This window comes from Candoia aspera, chromosome 6 (assembly GCF_035149785.1).
Source record: "Candoia aspera isolate rCanAsp1 chromosome 6, rCanAsp1.hap2, whole genome shotgun sequence".
Classification (NCBI taxonomy): Eukaryota; Metazoa; Chordata; class Lepidosauria; order Squamata; family Boidae; genus Candoia; species Candoia aspera.
In genome coordinates this window covers 8,991,166-9,013,637 of record NC_086158.1, presented here as the reverse complement: position 1 = coordinate 9,013,637, position 22,472 = coordinate 8,991,166, and the positions used below count along the sequence as shown (strand labels likewise).

The 22,472-nt window shown below is 40.6% G+C and overlaps 1 protein-coding gene across 3 annotated transcripts in view; it reads left to right on the top strand.

The window, feature by feature from the left end:
* The window catches only part of ATP11B (ATPase phospholipid transporting 11B (putative)), a 99,929-nt gene that overhangs the window by 54,779 nt on the left and 22,678 nt on the right, over positions 1–22,472 (top strand). For all 3 annotated transcript variants that reach the window (XM_063306399.1, XM_063306400.1, XM_063306398.1), the window contains exons 14-28: positions 489–664; positions 2,649–2,717; positions 4,265–4,338; positions 4,468–4,571; positions 5,328–5,509; positions 6,701–6,904; positions 7,948–8,101; positions 9,380–9,482; positions 10,682–10,827; positions 12,331–12,390; positions 13,603–13,730; positions 15,090–15,228; positions 16,550–16,615; positions 17,120–17,223; positions 19,029–19,194. In XM_063306399.1, the coding sequence (XP_063162469.1) occupies positions 489–664; positions 2,649–2,717; positions 4,265–4,338; positions 4,468–4,571; positions 5,328–5,509; positions 6,701–6,904; positions 7,948–8,101; positions 9,380–9,482; positions 10,682–10,827; positions 12,331–12,390; positions 13,603–13,730; positions 15,090–15,228; positions 16,550–16,615; positions 17,120–17,223; positions 19,029–19,194 (1,875 nt within the window). The remainder of the gene's footprint in view (positions 1–488; positions 665–2,648; positions 2,718–4,264; positions 4,339–4,467; positions 4,572–5,327; positions 5,510–6,700; positions 6,905–7,947; positions 8,102–9,379; positions 9,483–10,681; positions 10,828–12,330; positions 12,391–13,602; positions 13,731–15,089; positions 15,229–16,549; positions 16,616–17,119; positions 17,224–19,028; positions 19,195–22,472) is intronic.

The window sequence follows — 22,472 nt, the reverse complement described above, 5'->3', positions numbered from 1 at the left end:
ATATTTATGAAATATTAGCAAAAGCAATCAACAGAAAACACCTGTTAGCTTGTCTATATAGACCAGTGTTTCTCGGTCTTGGATACTTTAAGCTGTGTGAACTTCAACTCCCAGAATTTCCCAGCCAGAGTTGAAATCCACACAGCTTAAAGTTGATACAGACTGTTAGTTGTTAATAAAACAACTATCTTGATAAAGTAGATAAGATGGTTTGTGAAAAGTGTAAAAACATCATCCAGAGTTTTCATAAAACACTCAATTTTACACCTTGTTCAACACAGTGGACAGTATTGTTTGGTTTTTTTTAAAATTAGGAAAAAAAAAGTCATCCAGCTAGGATAGGCGGGACATTCGCCATAAAAACACACAGGTTTAAATTTTTGTGGCTAATCATAACTTTTTTTTATACAAGTTTGCTTCATTAGAGAAAAATAAAATTAACAAATCAGATTCATCGCAGTGTTTTGTCTTTAATTTTTTTCTAACAGACACATGAGGAAGAACTCTTCCTGAAAGCTCTTTGTCTCTGTCATACAGTGCAGATTAATAATGACCAAACTGATGGCATTTGTGACAGCCCGTGGCGTAGCAATGGTCTACCATCGCAGCTGGAGTACTATGCTTCCTCCCCAGATGAAAAAGCTTTAGTTGAAGCTGCTTGCAGGTAAGGATCATAAGGCCACGCTCTGCATCATTATGAAAGCATAAATGGCAATACTGGATAAGTCTGTCTTTCATCTTTGTATGAAGTCCAGTTGGGGGAGCAAGCAAGGAGAGTAGAGGTCCAAGATCTGTCCAGTCTTTCATTAATTCGTACCAGGTGTGCTGTTGTATGACTATTAGAATGCCAGTGATGAATTACCAGGAATGAGACCATCGCATTGGTGTTTGTAACACAACTATGAATAGTAAAATGAAAGCCATAGCACCAAGCTGATTATCTCAGGGCCCTCTGCTAGAGTTACTCTGCCTCATTGCTCCATTTAGTAAATTCAGCTGATGAGTGTCAACAGAACTGCAGCCAAAATATTGCAGAACTGCATGCCCTTGAGAATCAGAAGTGCTGTAGAAAAGTGAAGTAGAGTGTGGCATTTAGGCCACAGAGTCCAAGACCCTGCTTATTGTAAAAATCCAAATTAAAGGATCCGCAGCAGACACACATCTGGCATCAGCTTGAACACATCCCTTGAAGGAAAGCCCACCATTCTTCAGATCAGCCTTCTGAAACTTTGCGAGAAGGCCACATCCACCTTCTCCAGATCGTGTGCGCCATACGATGCTTCGGAAAACCTTCAAAAAGCTTCTGAGGCTTTCCAAAGCATCACGAGAACAGTGCATGCAATTGGAGAACAGCACACACGGCCTTGGGAAGAAGGCCCAGCGCGGCCAGCAGCTGCCTCGCATAGGGCCGGGCCAGGTGCGCTTTATCAGCAGTGGGAGGAAGACGGCAAAGGTCAGTTAGGCGTGGCACGGCCTGTGGAGTGCAGGGCAGCGAGGACTCACGCTGGGATGCTGGAGTGGCTTGCCGCAGTGCAGGGCTTGAGGCAGCACTCCTTGGTGGTGCTGGGGCTGAGGTAGAAGCCTGGGGGCGGTGGTGGCCGGCTGAGACTGCTGAAGGCCTCAGGCCTCTACTTCAGCCCCACCGCCAAGGAGTGTCACTGTGCAGGGTGGCCAGAAGGGCAGAGATTGAGGGGGAGATGGGGAGTTGAAGCACCCCTCTGGTTGTAAGTGCAGGTGGGTTGCCAAGCACCCAAATTTTGATCACATGTTCTCAGGGGCACTGCAGTGGCATAACTTTGGGGACTGGGCATAAGTACCATTTGTTCAGCACCGCCATAACTTTGAACAGTCACTGAATGAATGGTCGTTAAGCGAGGACTACCTGTATTTCTCATTATTTAGAAGTTGTGCTACAATGAGAGCACTCTGTTGCAGGGCTGGGATATAGTAACCTATCATGAATGGCAAAATGTGTAAGAGGAAGAATTACATGCTCTGGGGAGCTACAAAATAAAATTTGATACAGGGAAGGAGAAGGAGTAGAAATGGAAGATCCAGTAGAAGAGAATATGCGTAACTCGGGGTTGAACTGTGGAGCCCTTGGTGCTCTCTGAGCTTGGCGGTTTGCTTGCAGACATTTCATCACCCGACTAGGTAACATTTGATGGTAATGAAACATCCGCAAGCAAACAGCCAAGCTCAGAGAGCACCAAGGACTCCACAAATGGAGGACCATACGCTTCTTTTGCTTGCTTGTATTTAATCTTGTTCCTTTTCCTAATGTAACCAAACCTATACAGCGTACATTTTAATTCTGGTTGTTTAATCTAGCTGCATAGAGATAAGCAAAGTGGATTGGAGTTTTGATGTCTATTTCAAAATTTATTTAACTGTTGATTAAATTCACTGATCAAATTACTGTTCACTAAAAAACTCAAAATACCCTGTTGCTGTTCAGTTCAACTTACACCATCCTTAAACAGGAGAATCTATTTTGAAATCTGAATGCACCTTCATAGCACAATTATTTAAGATTCTTCCTAAAAGTATTTTACTGCTACGCGTGGGTAATAGTGAGTGATATTTCTTTTCTATCTAAGACATTGTTTTTAGTTACCCAATTATTTGACTTCCCTTTGAATTTTTAGGGTTGGTGTTGTGTTTACTGGGGCAAGTGCAGAAAGCATGGAGCTTAAAAGCTGTGGAAAGCCAGAAAGGTAAAGCAACAAAGAACACATTTCCTTGTTTTAAAAAATGTTTGAAATTCTGTACAGCGCTGCAGTATTATGGCAGGAGTGGAAAACCTATGGTCCTAGAGATGTTACTGAAGGCAACTCCCAGTAGGCCCAGCCAAAGTGGGTTAACAAGGTCCTAATTTCTGGTAAAAAGCATCTTAACCAGTTTTGACCTTTCAAATAAATCTTCATCTCACACTCCCTGTGTACAAAGAAGCAATTTAGAACTGCAAAGAAACAATAACCAAGGAACGTGTTTGTTTGTTTTTTTCCAACAAGGTATTTGGTTCAGTTCTTGGAATCTCCAGGTATAAGTTGGAGAAGACGAAGAAGGGCCCTCCCAACTGAAGGAAGGAGAACAGCGTTAAATAGGCTATAGATTGGGTTAGCCTTTATCAATTTGCACCCAATCCTTCCTCCAAGTCACTTGATCGTGTATATGAGGTGGTGGTGGTGTTATAAGAATTTTATCCCACCTTTTTAGTATGATACATAGAGAGATAAACTCAAGGCAGCAAACATACCTAATATTCCTGCCTCCTATTTTCCCCACAACAACCCTGTGAGGTGGATTGGTCGAGAGTGACTGGCCCAAAGTCACCCATTTGGCTTCATGCCTAAGGGAGGCCTAGTCTCCTGGTTTCTAGGCCAGGTACTCCACTCACAATCTTAAGATTTTGTGACTGAATATTCTCATTATTATTATTCTTATTATCTGATTATTATGATTATTCTCCCATCATAACAGTCTTGCAAGATAGGTTGGGAAGATTTGGTCCAAAGTCAACCATTGAACTGTTTGTAATTGAGTGGAGTTGGCTTGTTTTGTGCACCAGTTCTTGTACAACACTATTCATGAATCGTAAATCTAAATAAGGCCCTCACATTTGTTAGTAATGGCATGTGCATGATCTCCAGTTATATAGACTGAAGTTGCTCACTTCTCTTTCAGTAACTGTATCCAGCAGGCAGTAATTTGATGGCCTTCCCTTTGCATCTTCCATGAATGTAACCTTGTTGTAGTGGTGGTATTCCTCCTAAGCTATGAACCAGAAACTGCTCTCCTTAAGTGTCACTTGAACAGCTATGATATGTCGGCTTTACAACTTGCTTGCTACGAGCGCTGTTTCCTAAGTACAGGTTGGATTAGGTTACACTGAAGAAATGGAAGTGTTCTTAAAATGAATGCTTAGACGTAGGCCACTTAGAGAAACAAGATGCGGAGATCAAGTAAACGGCAAGAGCTTTGGGGAAATGGTGCATGCAGGAGTCTCTTCACCTTTGTTCCTTCCCCTTTCTCTCCCTCCCATCAATTACAGAAATGACTATAATCTTCACCTCAGCCTCTGAGTTGGGAGAAGTCTTCTTTTCTCCAGGCCCAGCATGCCCACCAAGTATAATTTTCTCCAGGCTCAGCATGCCCATCAAGTGTGCAGTTGCAGGATGTAGTTTTCATGATTTTCTGCATTTAACAAGTATGGCCTTCATTTCACCCCAAAACTAAATGTGACCTTTTTTCCTCTTTAAAGGTATAAATTATTACATGTGCTGGACTTTGATGCCAATCGTAGGAGAATGAGTGTGATTGTAGAAAGTCCATCAGGTAGGATAAAAAATGTGTGATACTGCTGATGTTATTTATTCTCCCTGCAGTGCCTCCCGCAAAGCCAGTTCCATAAAAGGAACATTAATAGCTCCTGTACTAATTTGCAGCTTTCTTTTTCCTTGATAGGTGAAAAACTCTTATTTACCAAAGGAGCAGAATCTGTTATTCTTCCTTGCAGTAAAAGTGGTGAGGTAGAAAAAACAAGAATTCATGTGGATGAATTTGCATTGGTACGTTAGAGCACTGCTTTCAAACTTTCTGGTAGATCATGTTAGAGGTTCTGATAAATTAACTAGTTAGTACTATAACAAAAATAATGAATTTGTATTAATAATAAACACTATAATATGTAATATTTCAAAGTGGGTTGAGAACTGATTCAAGTATGTGTTGGGCATCCCTAGGTAGTTTCATTCAGTGGACATGGGCTGGACATCCCCTGGACATCCTGGGGTAGCTTCCTGATGCCCACCCTATTTATGGATCTTGTTTACAAAGCTGGGGCTGATGGGAGGGTCTGATCTTACCCCAGACACTCCCATCAGCCCCAGCTTTTGTGTCAGATACTAGAGGAATTGTGGTCAAAACGTCCTGAGGGGACCGCATTTGGAGGAATAAATCATTCCAGTTTCTTCAGACCACGTGCTTGCTCCACTTCCCTGTCCTTCTACCTCTCCCGATAACCAGTTGCCTCTGATTTTTAAGCTGCACCTTCTTTTCCCAAAGAGAAGAGTCTCTTCTTTGCCTTCCAAAATTAGCATCATTTGACAGACTGCAGACCACATCTGTCCTTGAAGTGTGGTCTGTTTTGCCTCTTCTATTAATGGGAATAAAACTGAAGATGCCTTGTCAAAACAGACACGTTGAGACTTTCTGGGAGACATAATCTGTCAGGGCTTTCATTTCATTAAGCAATGCACTCCCATCAGTAAGCAAACATTTTTGTCAGTGAGTTATCTAATAATCGCTTTCTATTCTTTTCGCAGAAAGGATTAAGAACTCTTTGCGTAGCTTACAGAAAATTCACAGAGGAGGAATATAAAGAAGTGGAGAAACGTCTTTTTGAAGCAAAAACTGCCCTACAGCAACGAGAAGAGCGGTTGGCAGATGCATATAACTTTATTGAAAAAGACTTGGAATTACTTGGAGCGACAGGAGTAGAAGACAAGTATATACTTCCTATTCTGTTTATTTGGAGAAAAAAATCCTGGCACAGGCAGACTAGCTTGATGCTCATGGTTCTCTCTGTAAACAACATCATGTGATGTATGTGATTCTTCCCATCAGCAGAAAGAGGGAAGATTGCAAATGGGGCCACAGCACCCAGCCTTGTATGAACAAATATCCCACTGAACACGTTGCACTTCAGAGCGGGAAGTCTCTGTACCCGCTACCCCACAACCATGGAAGAAGTACTAGGAGTGGGGCAATTTATATTTAACAGGCCCAGTATGTGATCAGTGTAAAAAAGGGTCTGTGTGGTGAGACTGGAAATTGAGCCTATTAAGATATAGTTTGTGCTAACCAGCATGTTCCCTGTGACATGAAATCTGACCTACAGCAGGTGTGACCATCCTGTTGGTGGCCTAGACGTGTATTATACAGTATAAAGGTTAAGATGCAAGTAAAATTCAATTCCTAGTGATATTTTCTTCACCACAGTATGGAAGTAGTTTGCCAGAGCATTCTCTGGGGTGCTTGTTTGTTTCTAACTTCCTAGTCTATCCTATACTGTAGGAATTCTTGGTGATCTCCCATCCGAGCACTAACCAGGTCCAACCCTACTTTTTTCAAGATCAGAAGTCACTAGGTGTCTCCCCCTATTGTTAAGCATACAAATAGTTAGAAATGAACATAGTTTCTTGAGTAAAGTTGTTGCTTCTTGGAATAAGCCTGAATATGGAAATGGCTTGGTGCAAACACCAAGCTTGGTAAGTGCATGTGACAGATTACAATGAAATATCCAAAGCTGAAGTGGTGCTTGAATATAACATCCAGGGGCTGGAAGGCAAACCTCTCCACCTTTCACCATTAATAGTGAAAACAGAATAACCTAAGCAAAATAAAAAAATCAGAAGGAATCTGGTAGCCCCTTTTCAGATAAATGAAATTTATTCAGAGATATAAGCTTTCCTGAGCTACAGCTCACTTCATCACATCCATCTTCATCAGAGCTATAGTTCAGGAAACACCTTTGAATAGAATTCGTTAGTCTGAAAAGGGGTTACCAGACTCCTCCAGATTTTTGGCTAACATAGATTAACAAGCTGTGCTACAATGTTGAAGCAGAGTCTGTGACACTGTCATCCTAACCACTCAATCCTGATACTGTTTACCAGTGCAGTTTACTTACTTTTAGGCTGCAAGATAAAGTCCAAGAAACAATAGAAGCTCTCCGACTGGCAGGTATTAAAGTGTGGGTGCTCACTGGAGATAAGCACGAAACAGCAGTAAGCGTTAGCTTATCGTGCGGACACTTCCACAGAACCATGAATATCCTGGAATTAGTGCAGCACAAATCAGACAGCACATGTGTGGAGCAATTGAGACAACTAGCCAAGAGGTAAAACCATGCACGTTTCTGAACTGATGTTAACCGTCTCTGACTTGGAAAGAGGTTTCTAAAACTGTTTCTTAAAGTGTGGGCTTAGGATCTCTGGGGGTCCCCCAAGACCCTCTCAGGAGTCCTCAAAATCAAAATTACTTGCCAGACTATGTTGAAAAATAATACGGTATTAAAATCCCATCAAACAATCATGAGAAGTGGTAGCGGCAGCGAATGCGTCATTTTAATTTTTAAGCCAGTTTGGTCTAGTGGTTAAGGCACCAGGCTAGAAACCAGGAGACTGTGAATTCTAGTCCCACCGTAGGCATGAAAGCTGGCTGGGTGACCTTGGGCCAGTCTCTCCCTCTCTCAGCCCTAGGAAGGAGGCAATGGCAAACCACTTCTGAAAAACCTTGCCAAGAAAACTGCAGGGACCAGTCGAGGCAGTTGCTAAGAATTGGACATGACTGAATGGCAGAAAACAGGTAGATAGATACATAGATAGATCCCATAGAAAGAAAAGCTCTTTTGGGGTCCTCCATAATTTTTAAAGGCAGGGAGGAGTCCTAAGAGAAAAAAGTTTTAAAAACCCTGTTCTAAAACACTCCAAAAAATTTTTTTTCAGCAGATACCTGACTGTAAGCTGGAAAAAGTTGGTTTTGAACCACAAATAAGTTGTGTTGACATTACAAGAAATACTCTGAGCTCAAAATGACCCTATTTTGAACTCAGAGCACTTCTGGAATGGTTGAAAACAGCATCAGGAACACTTTGGGTCAGGTCAGAACAGCTGATTTAAACTTAAAATAGGGCATTTCCAACTTGAAACATCTTTCACAGTACTAATGCAGAACTCTCAAAGTGAAAATAAAGCAATCCTACTGCATCAAAATGAGCATTCAAGATGCTAATGAGCCCACTGCTTTGTAGGTGGGAAGGGTTCATAGTTCAGCTTGTTGTTATGGTCTGTAGTGGCTCTTAAAACATTTGATGTGTCTGACTGGTGGCCTTCACGAAACAATAAAGGATTTGTTTGTCCCATTTTCTGCCTCCTTTGTTAGAATAAAGGATGACCACGTAATCCAGCACGGGCTGGTAGTGGATGGGACCAGTCTCTCCCTTGCCCTCAGGCAACACGAGAAACTCTTCATGGAGGTCTGCAGAAATTGCTCTGCTGTGCTGTGCTGTCGCATGGCACCTCTGCAGAAAGCAAAGGTGAGTTACCAGAAACGCATGAAGGCTGAATATCAGCCATGTTTGTTTTCTATAACCTGCCACAGCCACTCTCAAACTTCCTGTTTCAGGGTGTGTTCTGAAGGATTGAGTGTTCTGCCCAATGACCCCTGTCCATCTGTCTACACAATAGGTAGACTGTTACTGTCTCGCTTGCTGTATGATTGGCATATGCCCTAGGAGGTACCCAATGCATTGTACACCAACTTTTCCCAGCCTGTCACCCTCCAGAGTCTTGGTATAGCAATTCCTTTCACCATGCTGGGTGGGAATTCTGGAAAGTTGTAGTCTCAACTATCTGTAGGTTGTGCAGGTTGTCTAATGGATAGTCAGAATTTAGCTGAGGTCTAAAAATACCATAGCAAGTAAAAGCTAGGAAGCTTTCAAATTAAACCTCATCACAGCCAGCCCAGCTGTCTCCCTGTTGTTGTGAGAGATTAAATAAGTACAAGTTTACGTATGCCTTATAAATATATAGCGCTTCAAAGTCTTCAAAACTCTTACCATGTACCTTACTTCAATATCCCCCTAAGGAAGAGTAGTTGTGGGTCTGAGGCACGGTAAATTACTTAACATTACCTGGTTAAAATAAAACTGAGGTGAGATCTCAGTTGAAGACCTCCAAACTCTTGGTCACTAAGCAACTTTTAAATCACATCAGGGGCTCTTTAAGAAATTTTGGACCATCTAAAATAGAAGTAGGGAACTTGTAGTTCTTTAGAAATTCAGTCCCTCTGAGCATGTGAGGAATGCTGGGAGTTGTAGTTTAGCAACTTCTGGAGGGGCAGAGGCTCCCCACCGCTCTCCCCACTGATACAGAAGGTGTGTGTTCCTTTTCTCTTAGCTTTCCTGAGATTTTAAGAGAAGAAGCCAAGTAAACTAGTTCTGAGACATTTTAGTTATAGGCCACGTTTGCTGTGAGGAAAAACGTAAAATGGAGCTCTTTGTAGTTGGATTTATGCTGTATTGAATTTTAGATCAGGAGACACTAAACATAGGTCAAAGCCAAAGTTCCTTCATTCAGTTTTCATTGGAAGTAAATTCTTGCTTTGCTTGGAAGCACAGAATTGATACAGCTCTAATAAAGATACAGTCTTAATCTCTGGATTATTTTCCATCTTATTAGAAAACAGTTTGGTTAAATATTTGAGTTTTAAGCATTGCCCTCTATTGAGTTTGCTGAGAAACTTCAATATCTCACATCATTGATTCCCAAATAGTGTCAATTTTGTTTTAAACAAGTCTGTTTTTCCTTTACAGGTTGTACGGCTGCTGAAAACATCTCCAGAGAAGCCTATCACATTAGCTATCGGTGATGGAGCTAATGATGTGAGCATGATACAAGAAGCTCATGTTGGCATAGGTAATATTTAGGTGATGGTCAAAGTCTCATTGTATTTAAACTTTGTTAAGTGGGATTATAATGGGTATCATCTCCATAGATGGAAAATTGTAATGATAAACTAGATTCAGTGTACACAGGGGCCTTTCAGTTAAGTAAAACATGTTTAAATAAATCATGCTTATATCCAGCTTGTCAACCAGGAATGTTTTCTGAAAAGGCTTTTCAACTTAAAAGCATCCTCCCAAATTCAGAATCACTCCCAACCTGTTAAGCTTCAGGAAAGCGGTTAAAACTTAGCTTTTTAACAGAGCCCTAGGAAGGCATAAGTAACGAGCCCCGTGATGGGTTTTTGACTGCTTCTCAGGTGCAAACGTTTTCTTCGCAATTTAGTTGTAATTGTTAATTCTTAGATTATTATACTGTTTTTCTTTTAATCGTCTTACTGTATGATGGAAATGCAAGCCACTCAAAATCTTTTCAGATTGGAGTGGCAATGTAAGCTAAACAGATAAATAAATACCCAGCCTTCTGCAGCTTGATGCCCTTTAAATGTGTGGTGTGTGTAATGCTGGCTGGGTGTTACAGTCCTAGCATATTTGAGGGATCCTAGGTTGGGGAAGAAGGTAGGAATAATTGTCATTTTTTTCTGTGGGAATTGGTGGTTTACCCCCGTTTCCAAGCTGTTTTCTCTAGAGCAGCAGTTCTCGAAGTCGGGCCTGAGGGTTCCTGAGACACTTTCAACAGTCCACAAAGTCAAATAAGTAAATGTTTTAACATTTCTCAGGTTTAATTTCTAATACAGTACAAATTGATAGATATAACCCACATAAACCAAAGCTCATTTTTAAGACTGTAAAGGGGCTCTGAGACCAAAATGTTTAAGAACCACTGCTCTAGAGAAGGATAGTAGATGGTGAGGATGGCTATCAGTAATAGTGGTCCTCCCCCCAATATTTCTGGGCCCTGCCATGAAAAAAGAGCTTGGTTGTGTAGACGAACAATAGAAAATACCTATGCGTATACACAACCCTTTCTCTTTCAGTCGTAGAATAAAAGGCTTGTTCTTATCTGGTTAGGCCTCCTTTAAATCTCTAAGCAACACTTTAAAAAGCTGAATCTTCCCTTATTGTTGCCTATGTTGTTTCACTTTCACTTACATGTGTCATTGTGCTTAGGAAGACAAATTTATTTTGTTATTTTGTTTGCCCAAATTACAGGAATCATGGGCAAAGAAGGCAGACAAGCTGTAAGAAACAGTGACTATGCAATAGCAAGATTTAAATTCCTCTCCAAGTTACTTTTTGTCCATGGCCACCTTTACTATATTAGGATAGCAACCCTTGTACAGTACTTTTTTTACAAGGTAAGCTTCTGCAGAATATAATTGGGGATTCTTTTAGCTCAAAACACTTTTTTAAATACCGGGCTTAATCGCAAAAGTGGGGTAGTACATAAACTCTGACATGCAATTATCGTTACGATTATGCTTGGCACTTCTAAAGTTTAGTAGAGAGACATTAAAAAAAGAGGTATTGTAGAAACTGAATCTACTCCTATCTGATTTTTGACGTTAGCACTTTCCCATGTTTTATTTCAAGCACCAGTGTAAGAATGCCAGGATGATAACCATGATAAGACGATACAGAGGATAGCTCTCAAGTTCCATGGGTCTACATATGCAGGAATGCATGCACAAGTCTCTCCATCCTGTTCATTTTTCCCCCTCCTGATTCCCTTAATTGCACTGAATGTCGTCTGATGCAAGTGGAACAATCCATTTGTACCTAAAATTTCATCCCATCTTTCCTCATTGTTCCAGGCAGCTAAGAAAAAAGAAAATATATTGTAACATTCTACAAAAAGCATAGAAGGAACTTTTTAAAGCAAAACATAAACATAAAGGCTTGGTCTCTAAGGAAAACAACCTTTTGTGACTAAAGTCTCTCCCAACTGATATGGTAGGAGCTTCCATATTTCAGAGAGGTGCTAAAGAATTGCAGCTGGGAGGAGGCAGTACAAAAACCCGTCTTCCACTAACATGCCACCATTTTCTTTGCTTCCAAGCCGTAACATATCTACGTTAAAACTCTTTCTTCTAAACCCACTTGTAATCATGGTTGCAGAGTCTAGATCAGTCTTTCTCAACCTTTTGACCCTGGAGGAACCCTTGAAATATTTTTCAGGCCTCAGGGAACCCCTGCACATCCAGGCTCAAATATAGGTCAGAAGTTACAAAAGTATTATATTCGTTTCATGCGTAGGCCTGTATAGATGCTTTAACAGTGTTCTTAAAGTAAAAATAAAGAATGAAACTTCTTTAATGTGAAGTTGTCCAAATTTGAAATAATTTTTTAAATAAATCGTGATCTCCAAGGGAACCCCTAGTGACCTTTTGCGGAACCCTAGGGTTCCACAAAACCCTGGTTGAGAAACCCTGGTCTAGATTATAAAGAGGCTGTGACCTCCTTTGGCGTGCATCTCATGCGGATCATAGTTAAAAGGCAAGAAGGTGGGATGGAGCATTCTGGACAGATATCAGGAAAGAGCACATACTTCCCGTTTCAAACAAGGAATTGTGGAGCTGCAAAATCTGAACTGGATTAGAGTGGTGGTATTAGTGAAGACTGCTTCATTGGCTGCAACAGTGATGGAACCTCGGTGCCTTGTGGGAGAACTTTCCCTCTACCACTTCCTTCAAAGAGTAGTTTAATTCCAGTCAGTGATGCAATTATCCATCTGGGTAACTGATCTCAGTAGACAAGATTTTTTTGCTTCTTTTGATATTCAGGATAAGTTTGGGAGGAGGGGCGGGGCAGATCTTGGTGTTTTATGTCCCTAACTGGTTACATTACTCCTTGTTTTCCAGAATGTGTGTTTTATTACACCACAGTTTTTATATCAGTTCTTCTGTTTGTTTTCACAACAAGTGAGTACTCAACTGGATTTTTTTTCTTCATCTTTCTGCCTTCACATTCTGATTTGTAGGTGGCCACCATCAGAGCTGAAATCGAATACCTATTACTGACAGCTAGATAATGTTTCGGTAGCATCTCTTTCTCCAGCCCTATGTAATTCCTTTAAATGTTCTGTCCGTAACATTGTAAAAATATATCCAGGAACAATCCCATTTCTTGCAGGGACCCCTTTTTTGTTAGGGAATCGTAAGGGTAAAAATTGAAAGTTGTGTTAAGAATTCCATGCAGAATAAGAGTTACAGTCTAGTCAAAGTAATATCTGTCTGTTCTATGTTACAGAGCCAAAAGCACTTTTAAAACATGGATTTCATTTTATATCTGGGGGACAAGTGGCGACAGTTATAGCCATATCAAGAAGGGATTTTCTTATTAATCAGATTTAGCTAATTTAAATGTATACTAGTCCTTTAAATTTAAGATGTGCTGGATTCTAACTCACATTATTCCTTAGCCAGTAACGTTTGTCCTTGCTTTCTTGCATTTCTGAAATTAATTGCTCTTACTCCATTATGAATTCTGACAAATTCTAATTTACCTATTATATGTATCTATAAATAACCCAGTAAAGACTATTTGTAACGCTGATTGGCCCTGTTTAAGAATGATTAGTAATTGAGTTTTATGACAGCCTGGTTTTCCTACCTCCAGATCAAGAATTTTAGATATTATTCTAAACAGGCAATAATATGAAATTAAAAAGTCAGTTAACTTAAAGAAAGCTGGGTGACACTTAAGCAGAACAACTAATTCAAGGAGTTTCTGCCTCAAGTGAAGAATAAGATGGTATCAGGCACCCACCCCCTGCCTTTCCTTCTAGCTGCTTCAGTTCTTATTTCTACGTGGGTCATAAGATGGTCTGCACTGCACTTGGTGACAAATAGCTTTCTGCTTCAGTAAGAAGAAAAACCCCACAGGCCTTGTCTTGACCACCAGCATCTATCATCTAAAGTGCCTGTGTAGCTTTGCCTAAGGTGTGGAAGGAATTCGTAATAATTCTTTATAGCTGTACAGCTTCAAGTCGCAGAGGCTAGCTTTATTGCATTCCTTCTTTGTTGATATTTTTGGGATATAATAAAACAGATTTTTAGATTGTTCTTAGCTTGAGTTCTCTGTACATGGCTTTTTTTAAAAATCACCAATTCTCCATCTTTCTCACCTTTCAGACTCTGTATGACAGCGTGTACCTAACTTTGTACAACATTTGTTTCACTTCCCTGCCAATCCTTATGTATAGTCTTTTTGAACAGCACGTGCATCCTCACGTATTACACAGCAAGCCAGCACTCTACCGGTAAGCACGCTCTTTTTAGGAGAGGATTTTGCTAGATAAGAGACAAGTTGTGCAGCTCCTCCTCCTCAGAAACCATTTGTCAGAGATCCAGAGTGTGGTGTGTTTAAAGTCTAGGTTGTTTGTATAACTGGCTAATACTCATTTGAAATTTTAGAGTAATCCCTGTGCTGTTAGGCCATGATGGAGCACATCCTTTATGTCTTAAGGATTTAGGGTCAGTTCTGCCATCTACAGTTAATGAGTTTTTGGAAGCAAACCCAGAAATTCCTCTGTCTGGGATATGCATAACCTTTACAAGACAAAAAAGAAGGCACTGTGCTAAGGATCAGTATAGAAAGCAGGGGATGTGCAAATTGAGGTTGTCAGCATATTTTCAGAGGCCCTTTACAAGCAATTGGCTTAACACTTTGGGGAAAGAAGATCTGTATCTAATCAATAGCTTGCTGGAAAGAAGAGAAAGAAAATAGGTGATGAGCTCAAGTTTAGCTGTAGACCCACCTATCACTGACTTCAGCCTCAGCCTCATCCTTCATTTATTCATTTATTTGTATGATTTATATCCTACCTTTTTTGTACAGGGACTCAAGGTGATGTATATAGTGCTTCCTCCTGCTATTTTTCCCAATAAACCTGTCAGATAGGAACCTGCATCTCCTCAGTCCAATGCCTTAGCCACTATACCACACCAGCTCTCCATAGCATGCAGCCCCTGATCATTTTCCCAGGGAATCTTTGTGTGTCCAGAAGAATCCCTGAAATCTAGACTCTCCTCTCCTTACTGCAGTGTCCAAATGCAGCCATAATGTGCCTAAACCGGAATTGTAGGTTTTGATAAGCTTTGCTAAGGAACGGCATGTGATTAATTTGAGGGAGGAAACTAGTGATAAAGAGATTTCCAATTTGAATTACACCATTTTTTTCTACTAAAAATAATTTATGTGTTTATATGATGCCTGCCTCAAATTTATTCAGTGAGCTGGCCACACTTTGGTCATTTGTAAGCTGGCTCATTGACTAAACATTGTAATTGGAGGGTGAAGAATGGGGAAAGTTAACTGGGAATTAGCATCATCTTTTCTCCCAAGCCATATTAGCCTTTAGTACCAAGTGGCCATTAGATATCTCACGGTCAATACTTAGCAATAGGAAGTTCGATATTTGGTTCCTTTCAACTTTTCAAGAGCATTCATTGCCATTTCCCAGAATAGGTGAAAAGGCAGGTAACTGATTTTCAGGACTGTTCCTAAAACTTTAAAACATGATCTTATGTACATTGATGTCGTTGTGCACCAAAATTACTTTAATTCCTTTGAAAATAGCAGCCAAAACATCGTATCTTTTTTTCACCTCTCCACCCAGAGACATCAGTAAAAATGCCCACTTGGGCTTTAAGCCTTTCCTCTACTGGACCTTCTTGGGATTTTTTCATGCATTTGTTTTCTTCTTTGGCTCCTACCTTCTGATGGGAAAAGACACTTCATTGCTAGGAAATGGCCAGGTAAAGTAGTATGCTAACCTACCGTGAAAACCGTACATTGGGGTATGTAATGTTGTGCTATGTAAACTGAATCATTGTAAAATATACATCAGTTGTAAATGTTTCTACCCTCTTAAGATGTTCTTACATAGATTTGACGCAGAATTAACATAACTATTGAGATTCAAACTTCCTTGAAAAAGTACTGAGCTTTCGTTGACTGGTGGTAAACTAACCATTATGCAAGTAATATATAGATTGAGGTACCAAACTGAATTGAACATTAAATCTGGGATTTCAGGAGCTGACTGTGACCTGCCCAAATGTCTGTTTTATATTCCGTGTGGTGTATTGCGTCCAGATTTATCCACATGAATTTGCCACTGCAGTTCTCAGAGGATTGGGTCCCCAGGTTATTTATTAACAGCTTGTGGACAAGCATCTCCTGGAAACAGATGGAGCTGGGCAAAAACACATTCCCCACATCCCCCTCAGTTACCTTATTTGCAACCTGTTATATTTCTGTTATACAACTTCAGTACCTAACTTATCCTGGGTGGGCTTGGTTTCTGTGTCATTCTGTGGGGACTGTCAGAAATCAGGGATATTCTAACCATTGCCTGCCAATTTTGGTTGGAATATTAAAGTACACCATGGGTTAACTCTTAATTTCAGCACAACCGGCATGCAGGAAGAAAGAATCCACAGCGTTATGTGTGAATTCTGTTGGGTTGATAATAGCTTTGCACTGTAATGCTGTACTGCAATTTTGATCTTTTAGTTTCCTTCTACCCCACCCTTTTTTTTCATGCTGGGCATGTCATCAGATACTCAAACCTAACAGACAAATGGTAAGATTTTATGTTGTAGGATAAAAGACATGCAGATGCTAGATGCAATACCTTTGTAGTTGTATTCAAGAATGCATTGCTCATTCTCCTTGAACGCATTAGAAGAAACTGATTGGAAGAGCTTTCCAGTTCTCATTCTAAGTGGACAACCAGCAGTGTTCAAGGAAAGGCTCTTGTGTATTAGTGAAATTTTGTTCAGTTACATGCTTTTTGCCTTCTGTCTCCCCACCCGCTGCCTTTCTACACACACAATCCCCATGCAAACTGTGAGCGCTCTGGGGTTTACCAGGATCCTCTTCTCTTCCACCTCTAACAGTCACCATAGTAAACATCTGCTAATTAGTAGTGTTGCTTGCCTGCCAGCTTAAGGAAAGCTCTTTGTAGACAAGCCGTCTTTAAGTGAAGGGGACGTGCATCCTCAGCTTTCACCAAGCCCAGATATTTCTCCTAAGTATCTTCCACCTAATTAAATATCTTGTTTTCCTTTTTAGATGTTTGGAAATTGGACCTTTGGTACTCTGGTCTTCACAGTTATGGTTATAACAGTTACAATGAAGGTACAGCAGTACATTTGTGATTTTGCTTTCTAAGCTCTTTTTAATTGTCTTTAATAAGTCTGAAAGCCTGTTTGGTGTAGTGGGTAAGGCCTCAGGCTAGAAGTTGGGAGGCTGTGAGTTCTCCCACCTTAGGTACAAAGCCAGCTGGGTGACCTTGGACCAGTCACTCTCTCTCAGCCCTGGGAAGCAGGCAGTGGCAAACCACTTCTGAATTCTTGCCAAGAAAACTGCAAGGACTTGTCCAGATGTTTGCCAGGAGTCGACATTGATTTGAAGGCACACAAAAATAGAATAATAAAACATGCAGTGTTTCCACAGGCTATAAGTTTTGTAATTGCCTGTTTATTAAGAGATACAGTTTTCTTACTGCCCTAATGTTTTCACTGCCCTGTTAGCTTTCTTTAAAAGAGAGGGGGCAAAGAAAACAAAGATAAACTGGATGAAGAAAATGTCATGATTTCCTGGTAAATTTATGCCAACTTCCCTGTCTTCTTTTGTGTTTAGATGGCAATAGAGACTCATTTTTGGACTTGGATAAATCATTTTGTTACTTGGGGGTCCATTGTGTTTTACTTCATCTTTTCCTTATTCTATGGTGGAATAATATGGTAAGTATTTACCTCTACGCAAACAAAAGAGTTGTAAAATACTGCTGCCTTAAATTCTTGCCATGAAACAAAACCATGTTTGGACCAGTAAGCAAGCTGTGGTGTGTATGTGTGTGTATACAATGCATGTTTATACACAAACAAAATTGTGCTGCTGCATTTTTCTGAGCAGCTAAATCAACCATCTGGCACACAGGATTGAAAGAATGACAAAGCATAAAAGTACTGTCATGTTATCTATGTGTTACTCATTTAGGAGGGCTTTGTTGTTCAACAGCCCAACCACCCTGTGTACAAAACTTGAAGATGCAGCTGTAATTGTACTTTGAAACCAGCATTTGATACAGCATCAGAGAAGGATGCTCACACTGGGACCGTGTTGTGTCATGGTTAAGAGGTAGGACTAGGTCCACGATAAGGCAGAATCAAGTCCACCCCATTGGAATCTCACAGGGGTAACTCTGCCAAGTACTGTGTCTCATCCCCACCCGTGCCACAGAATGGTAGTTGTGTGGAAAAATTAGAGGAGGAGGAACTGGTGATGCTACCTTGAGGTTTTGGAGGAAATATGGAGTCCTCGGTGCTCTCTGAGCTTGGCAGTTTGCTTGCAGATGTTTCATTACCCGACTAAGTAACATCATCAGTGCTAGTGTTTATGCAGGCAAGCTGCTGTATAAACACAGGGAGCAAACCCCACACTCCCTTGCATTGATGATGTTACCTAGTCAGGTAATGCAAGCAAACAACCAAGCTCAGAGAGCATCAAGGACTCCACAGTTAGTCCTGAGCTACATGTATTCTTTTTTTGGAAGAAAGGCAGGAAATAAATCTAAGGAACAAATAATCGATTATTTCAGTGTCCTCTTTTTACAGATAGACAGACAGGCTGACACATATACCCAGACCTATACATGTATGCACATGATTTACCCCTTAAAGCCAAAACTTCTGCCATAGGCCATATTTAACTTTTAGAGAAATGGATAAAAAATTGAAATCTCCAGAATTTGAGGACTCAACTGTGTACACTGACGTAGCTTTCAAAATGAAAAATACACTTACTGATTTACTAGGGGACAGTATGAAAAATAAAGCATTTGGAATGTATTTCTCTTTATAACTCTTTGAGCTGAGGATCTGCAAGTTGCCTCATTCATTTCTAAACCACGGTCAGCCTTGTAAACTTCAAAAAGTTTGGAGCTACATTCATTGATTGATTATTTAGTATAAAGCGGCGTGTCTCAACCTTGGCAACTTTAAGATGTGTGGACTTCAACTCCCAGAATTCCCCAGCCAGCAAGGCTGGCTGGAGAACTTCTGGACATTGAAGTCCACACATCTTAAAGTTGCTAAGGTTGAGAAACACTGGTGTAAAATAATATCTCTTGAGTTCAAAAAGTCATGTGCCACTGCCTTCATCAGAGATGTTGATTGGTTGGTTTTCAATTTTCCAGACTAGCCATAGCTCTGGAGTTTCCTCATTGTCTCCCTTTCATGTTCTAAACAGGTCTTAACTTCTCATGACCAGCCAAGGTCAGCTTCTTGCTGCTATGAGCCTAACTAGACCTTAAGATCAATGTTAGAAGTGATGTTCTCTAGCCCCAAAGCCATTAGGCTAATGGGTACTAGGGACAGGGTTTTCTCCATTATGGATTTTATACCTTTGGAACTCATTCCCTGTGGAGATCAATACATCTCCATCACTTTTAAGTACTTAATTTTTCCAGTGTTCTTAAGAACATCATCTGAATTGTTTTCTTTGCTGCTTGTTGATTTCCATTTTCTTGTGTCCTTTGTTCTTCCAGGCCATTTTTGCATACCCAAGACATGTACTTTGTATTTGTTCAATTGCTGTCCAGCGGCTCTGCTTGGTTTGCCATAATCATCATAGTTGTCACTTGTTTATTTCTTGATGTTGTGAAAAAAGTGTTGTACAGACACCTGCAGCCCACAAGTACAGAAAAAGCCCAGGTAACCTTTGCTTACAAGTAGTTTGATTAACATTTAAGTTATTGGGAAGAATAAATTTTTGAGCCTTTCTCTAGATCTTTGCTGATATTTTGCCTGCAATTCTTAATTTACTGTGATCCTTTAATGAGTAATTTTTAAAAATAGAAATTTCTTGTTTTCGTCTCGGTCACATTGCAATGTAAGTGAAAGTGTTAATAAAGCTAAGGAAGTAAGAATTCTAAACATTCTTAACTGAGACATGGTGAGATACTAGTATCTAACAACTCAGTTGTGAGCTAGCTCCATCCATGCCAGCCCAATTGCTTATTATTAGCAATGGGTAAATATTAACTTACCTTCTCTCATAATGATTTAGTAATACAAGTAACCACTCTATCAAAAGACATTGGGAATTGGGGGAGCTCCTATTTCCCAGGATACATAGATTCCCTGCATGGAGAACATTTAGGATCTACTGTAGCACAACCTAGGTAGCTTTCCTCAACCTGGACTCCGAACAGATGGATGAACTGTAATTCCCAAAATTCCCAGAAATGGCCATGCTGGCTGGGGAATTCCAGAAGTTAAGTCCACACATCTAGAGGGCAGAGATGGGATCTAAATCCATTCCCAACATTTCTTTGCCTCTGGCAGTTGCTTAGAAAAGGGGCTGGTAACATGTTTGGAACCCCTTAGGTACACTGTGACAAATGGGAGGGGTTCATGAATGCATTCTGAAACAGGTCAGATCCTGCTGACTGTAGGTTCTTTTCCAAACTATCCAGGGAGGGGAGAGTATCTTAAAAATCTGGTCTGTAGTTCTGCTCCCCCATTTTTGAGTTTATCATATGATCACTTACTGTGTCATATCTGGTTTGGAGAAAAACGCCCTTCTACAGTCTTGTTGAGCCACACTCCAGTGCTTTTTCTGGGAGGTGTTGCAATAGTGCTGATGGCCATTTGGTTTCGATTACAGAATCATCTCTGATACAATAGATCTAGCATTTCTGAAATTAGAAAAGTCAGCTTGCTCTGTGGTTCATTATAGCTGCAGAGTATAATCTTTGCAGTGTATCCTATAATTTTGGGGCTGAGTCTTACAAAAGTAAAGCTCCCTCTTTGTCAGTTTGCCACTTAATGAAAATTAGCCCCTGCACTTGGTTCCTATATATTACTACAACCACATGCTTTCTTGTAAGCTAATATTATGGTAATATTGACCGTCACTTAGTTTGACATGCAGCAGTCAAATTCATTCAGCAAAATGAATGCACTAGATCATTCTTCCTTCTTCACACAACAGTGAGGTGCCTCCTCTTATTCTTTAAATGGCAGTTGATTTTTTCTTTCTGATCTTTTCTTCTTAATTCTTTTTTTTCCTGTTTCTTTATATTTTATCTCTTGTTGAAGCTTAATAAAGTTTTATGAAAAACAAAATTAGCTGCTTAAAGAGAGTCTGTTCAGTATGTTGAATGTCCTTGGATCTGCACAGAATTGAGACTTACTAGCAATTTTAGGCTGTTGCTTTACCCTGTAGCACTCCCATAGACAATCTATGTGGTGTGTACTTCGTTTATCTTTACTAAAACCACAAGGGCTTCTATTAAATGGAAAGTTATAAAGAGACAAATGAACACAGATAAAGGGCCAAGGTTAGATTACCTTCTTGTATCTCTTCCTTATTTTTTAAATGTAGCTATTTAAACAACATAGCAATCCTAATCTCTGTTTAAATCTCCTTCCCAATCAACCCCATGCAATTAATGCCTTTTTTAAATCAGGAGATTTCTATATCATTGAACAGCCTCCCCCAGCAAAAATGAGGCTTAATAGATGTGTGGGGAGGCAGCAGCAGTCTGAATACATCCAGAGAGTGCCAGATTGAGCATCACTGGCATGGGATAACAGTACTGCTTTAGAGAATGGACACATAATTTGAAGGTGGCACCCTTAATCTCCTTAAACTCAGTAACTCTTGAAAGTATGGATCTGAATAGGGCACCTGCACTTAGAGATGATGCAAGGCTGATTTTCCTGTTTCTTTCAGGAAGGTGCTTGTGTACACTTGTAAGCATTTTATTTTCTTCATTCTCTCTGTGATATGCAGCTCATTAACTTGTATGTGTGGCAGAATTGGATTGTGCTGGAAAGTTAATAAAATACATGTGCAGTAATGGAATGAACTGATTAATCTGTATCTGAAAGTTTCTTATCTTCTTACTTGACTGAAGATGTGGTGGCTTCCTAAATGTTGCTGAACTATAACATCCTCCTCCATTGGCCAGGCCACCTGGGGCTGTTGGGAGTTGTTGTTGTTTATTCGTTTAGTCGCTTCCGACTCTTCGTGACTTCATGGACCAGCCCACGCCAGAGCTTCCTGTCGGTTGTCAACACCCCCAGCTCCCCCAGGGACGAGTCCGTCACCTCTAGAATATCATCCATCCATCTTGCCCTTGGTCGGCCCCTCTTCCTTTTGCCCTCCACTCTCCCTAGCATCAGCATCTTCTCCAGGGTGTCCTGTCTTCTCCTTATGTGGCCAAAGTATTTCGGTTTTGCCTTTAATGTCATTCCCTCAAGCGAGCAGTCTGGCTTTATTTCCTGGAGGATGGACTGGTTTGATCTTCTGGCAGTCCAAGGCACTCTCAGAATTTTCCTCCAACACCACAGTTCAAAAGCATCGATCTTCCTTCGCTCAGCCTTCCTTATGGTCCAGCTCTCGCAGCCATATGTTACTACGGGGAACACCATTGCTTTAACTATGCGGGCCTTTGTTGTCAGCGTGATGTCTCTGCTCTTAACTATTTTATCGAGATTTGTCATTGCTCTTCTCCCAAGGATTAAGCGTCTTCTGATTTCCTGACTGCAGTCAGCATCTGCAGTAATCTTTGCACCTAGGAATACAAAGTCTTTCACTGCTTCTACATTTTCTCCCTCTATTTGCCAGTTATCAATCAAGCTGGTTGCCATCATCTTGGTTTTTTTGAGGTTTAGCTGCAAGCCAGCTTTTGCACTTTCTTCTTTCACCTTCATCATAAGGCTCCTCGGTCCCTCTTCACTTTCAGCCATCAAAGTGGTATCATCTGCATATCTGAGATTGTTAATGTTTCTTCCAGCAATTTTAACTCCAGCCTTGGATTCCTCAAGCCCAGCTTGTCGCATGATGTGTTCTGCATACAAGTTGAATAGGTAGGGTGAGAGTATACAGCCCTGCCGTACTCCTTTCCCAATCTTAAACCAGTCCGTTGTTCCATGGTCTGTTCTTACTGTTGCTACTTGGTCGTTATACAGATTCTTCAGGA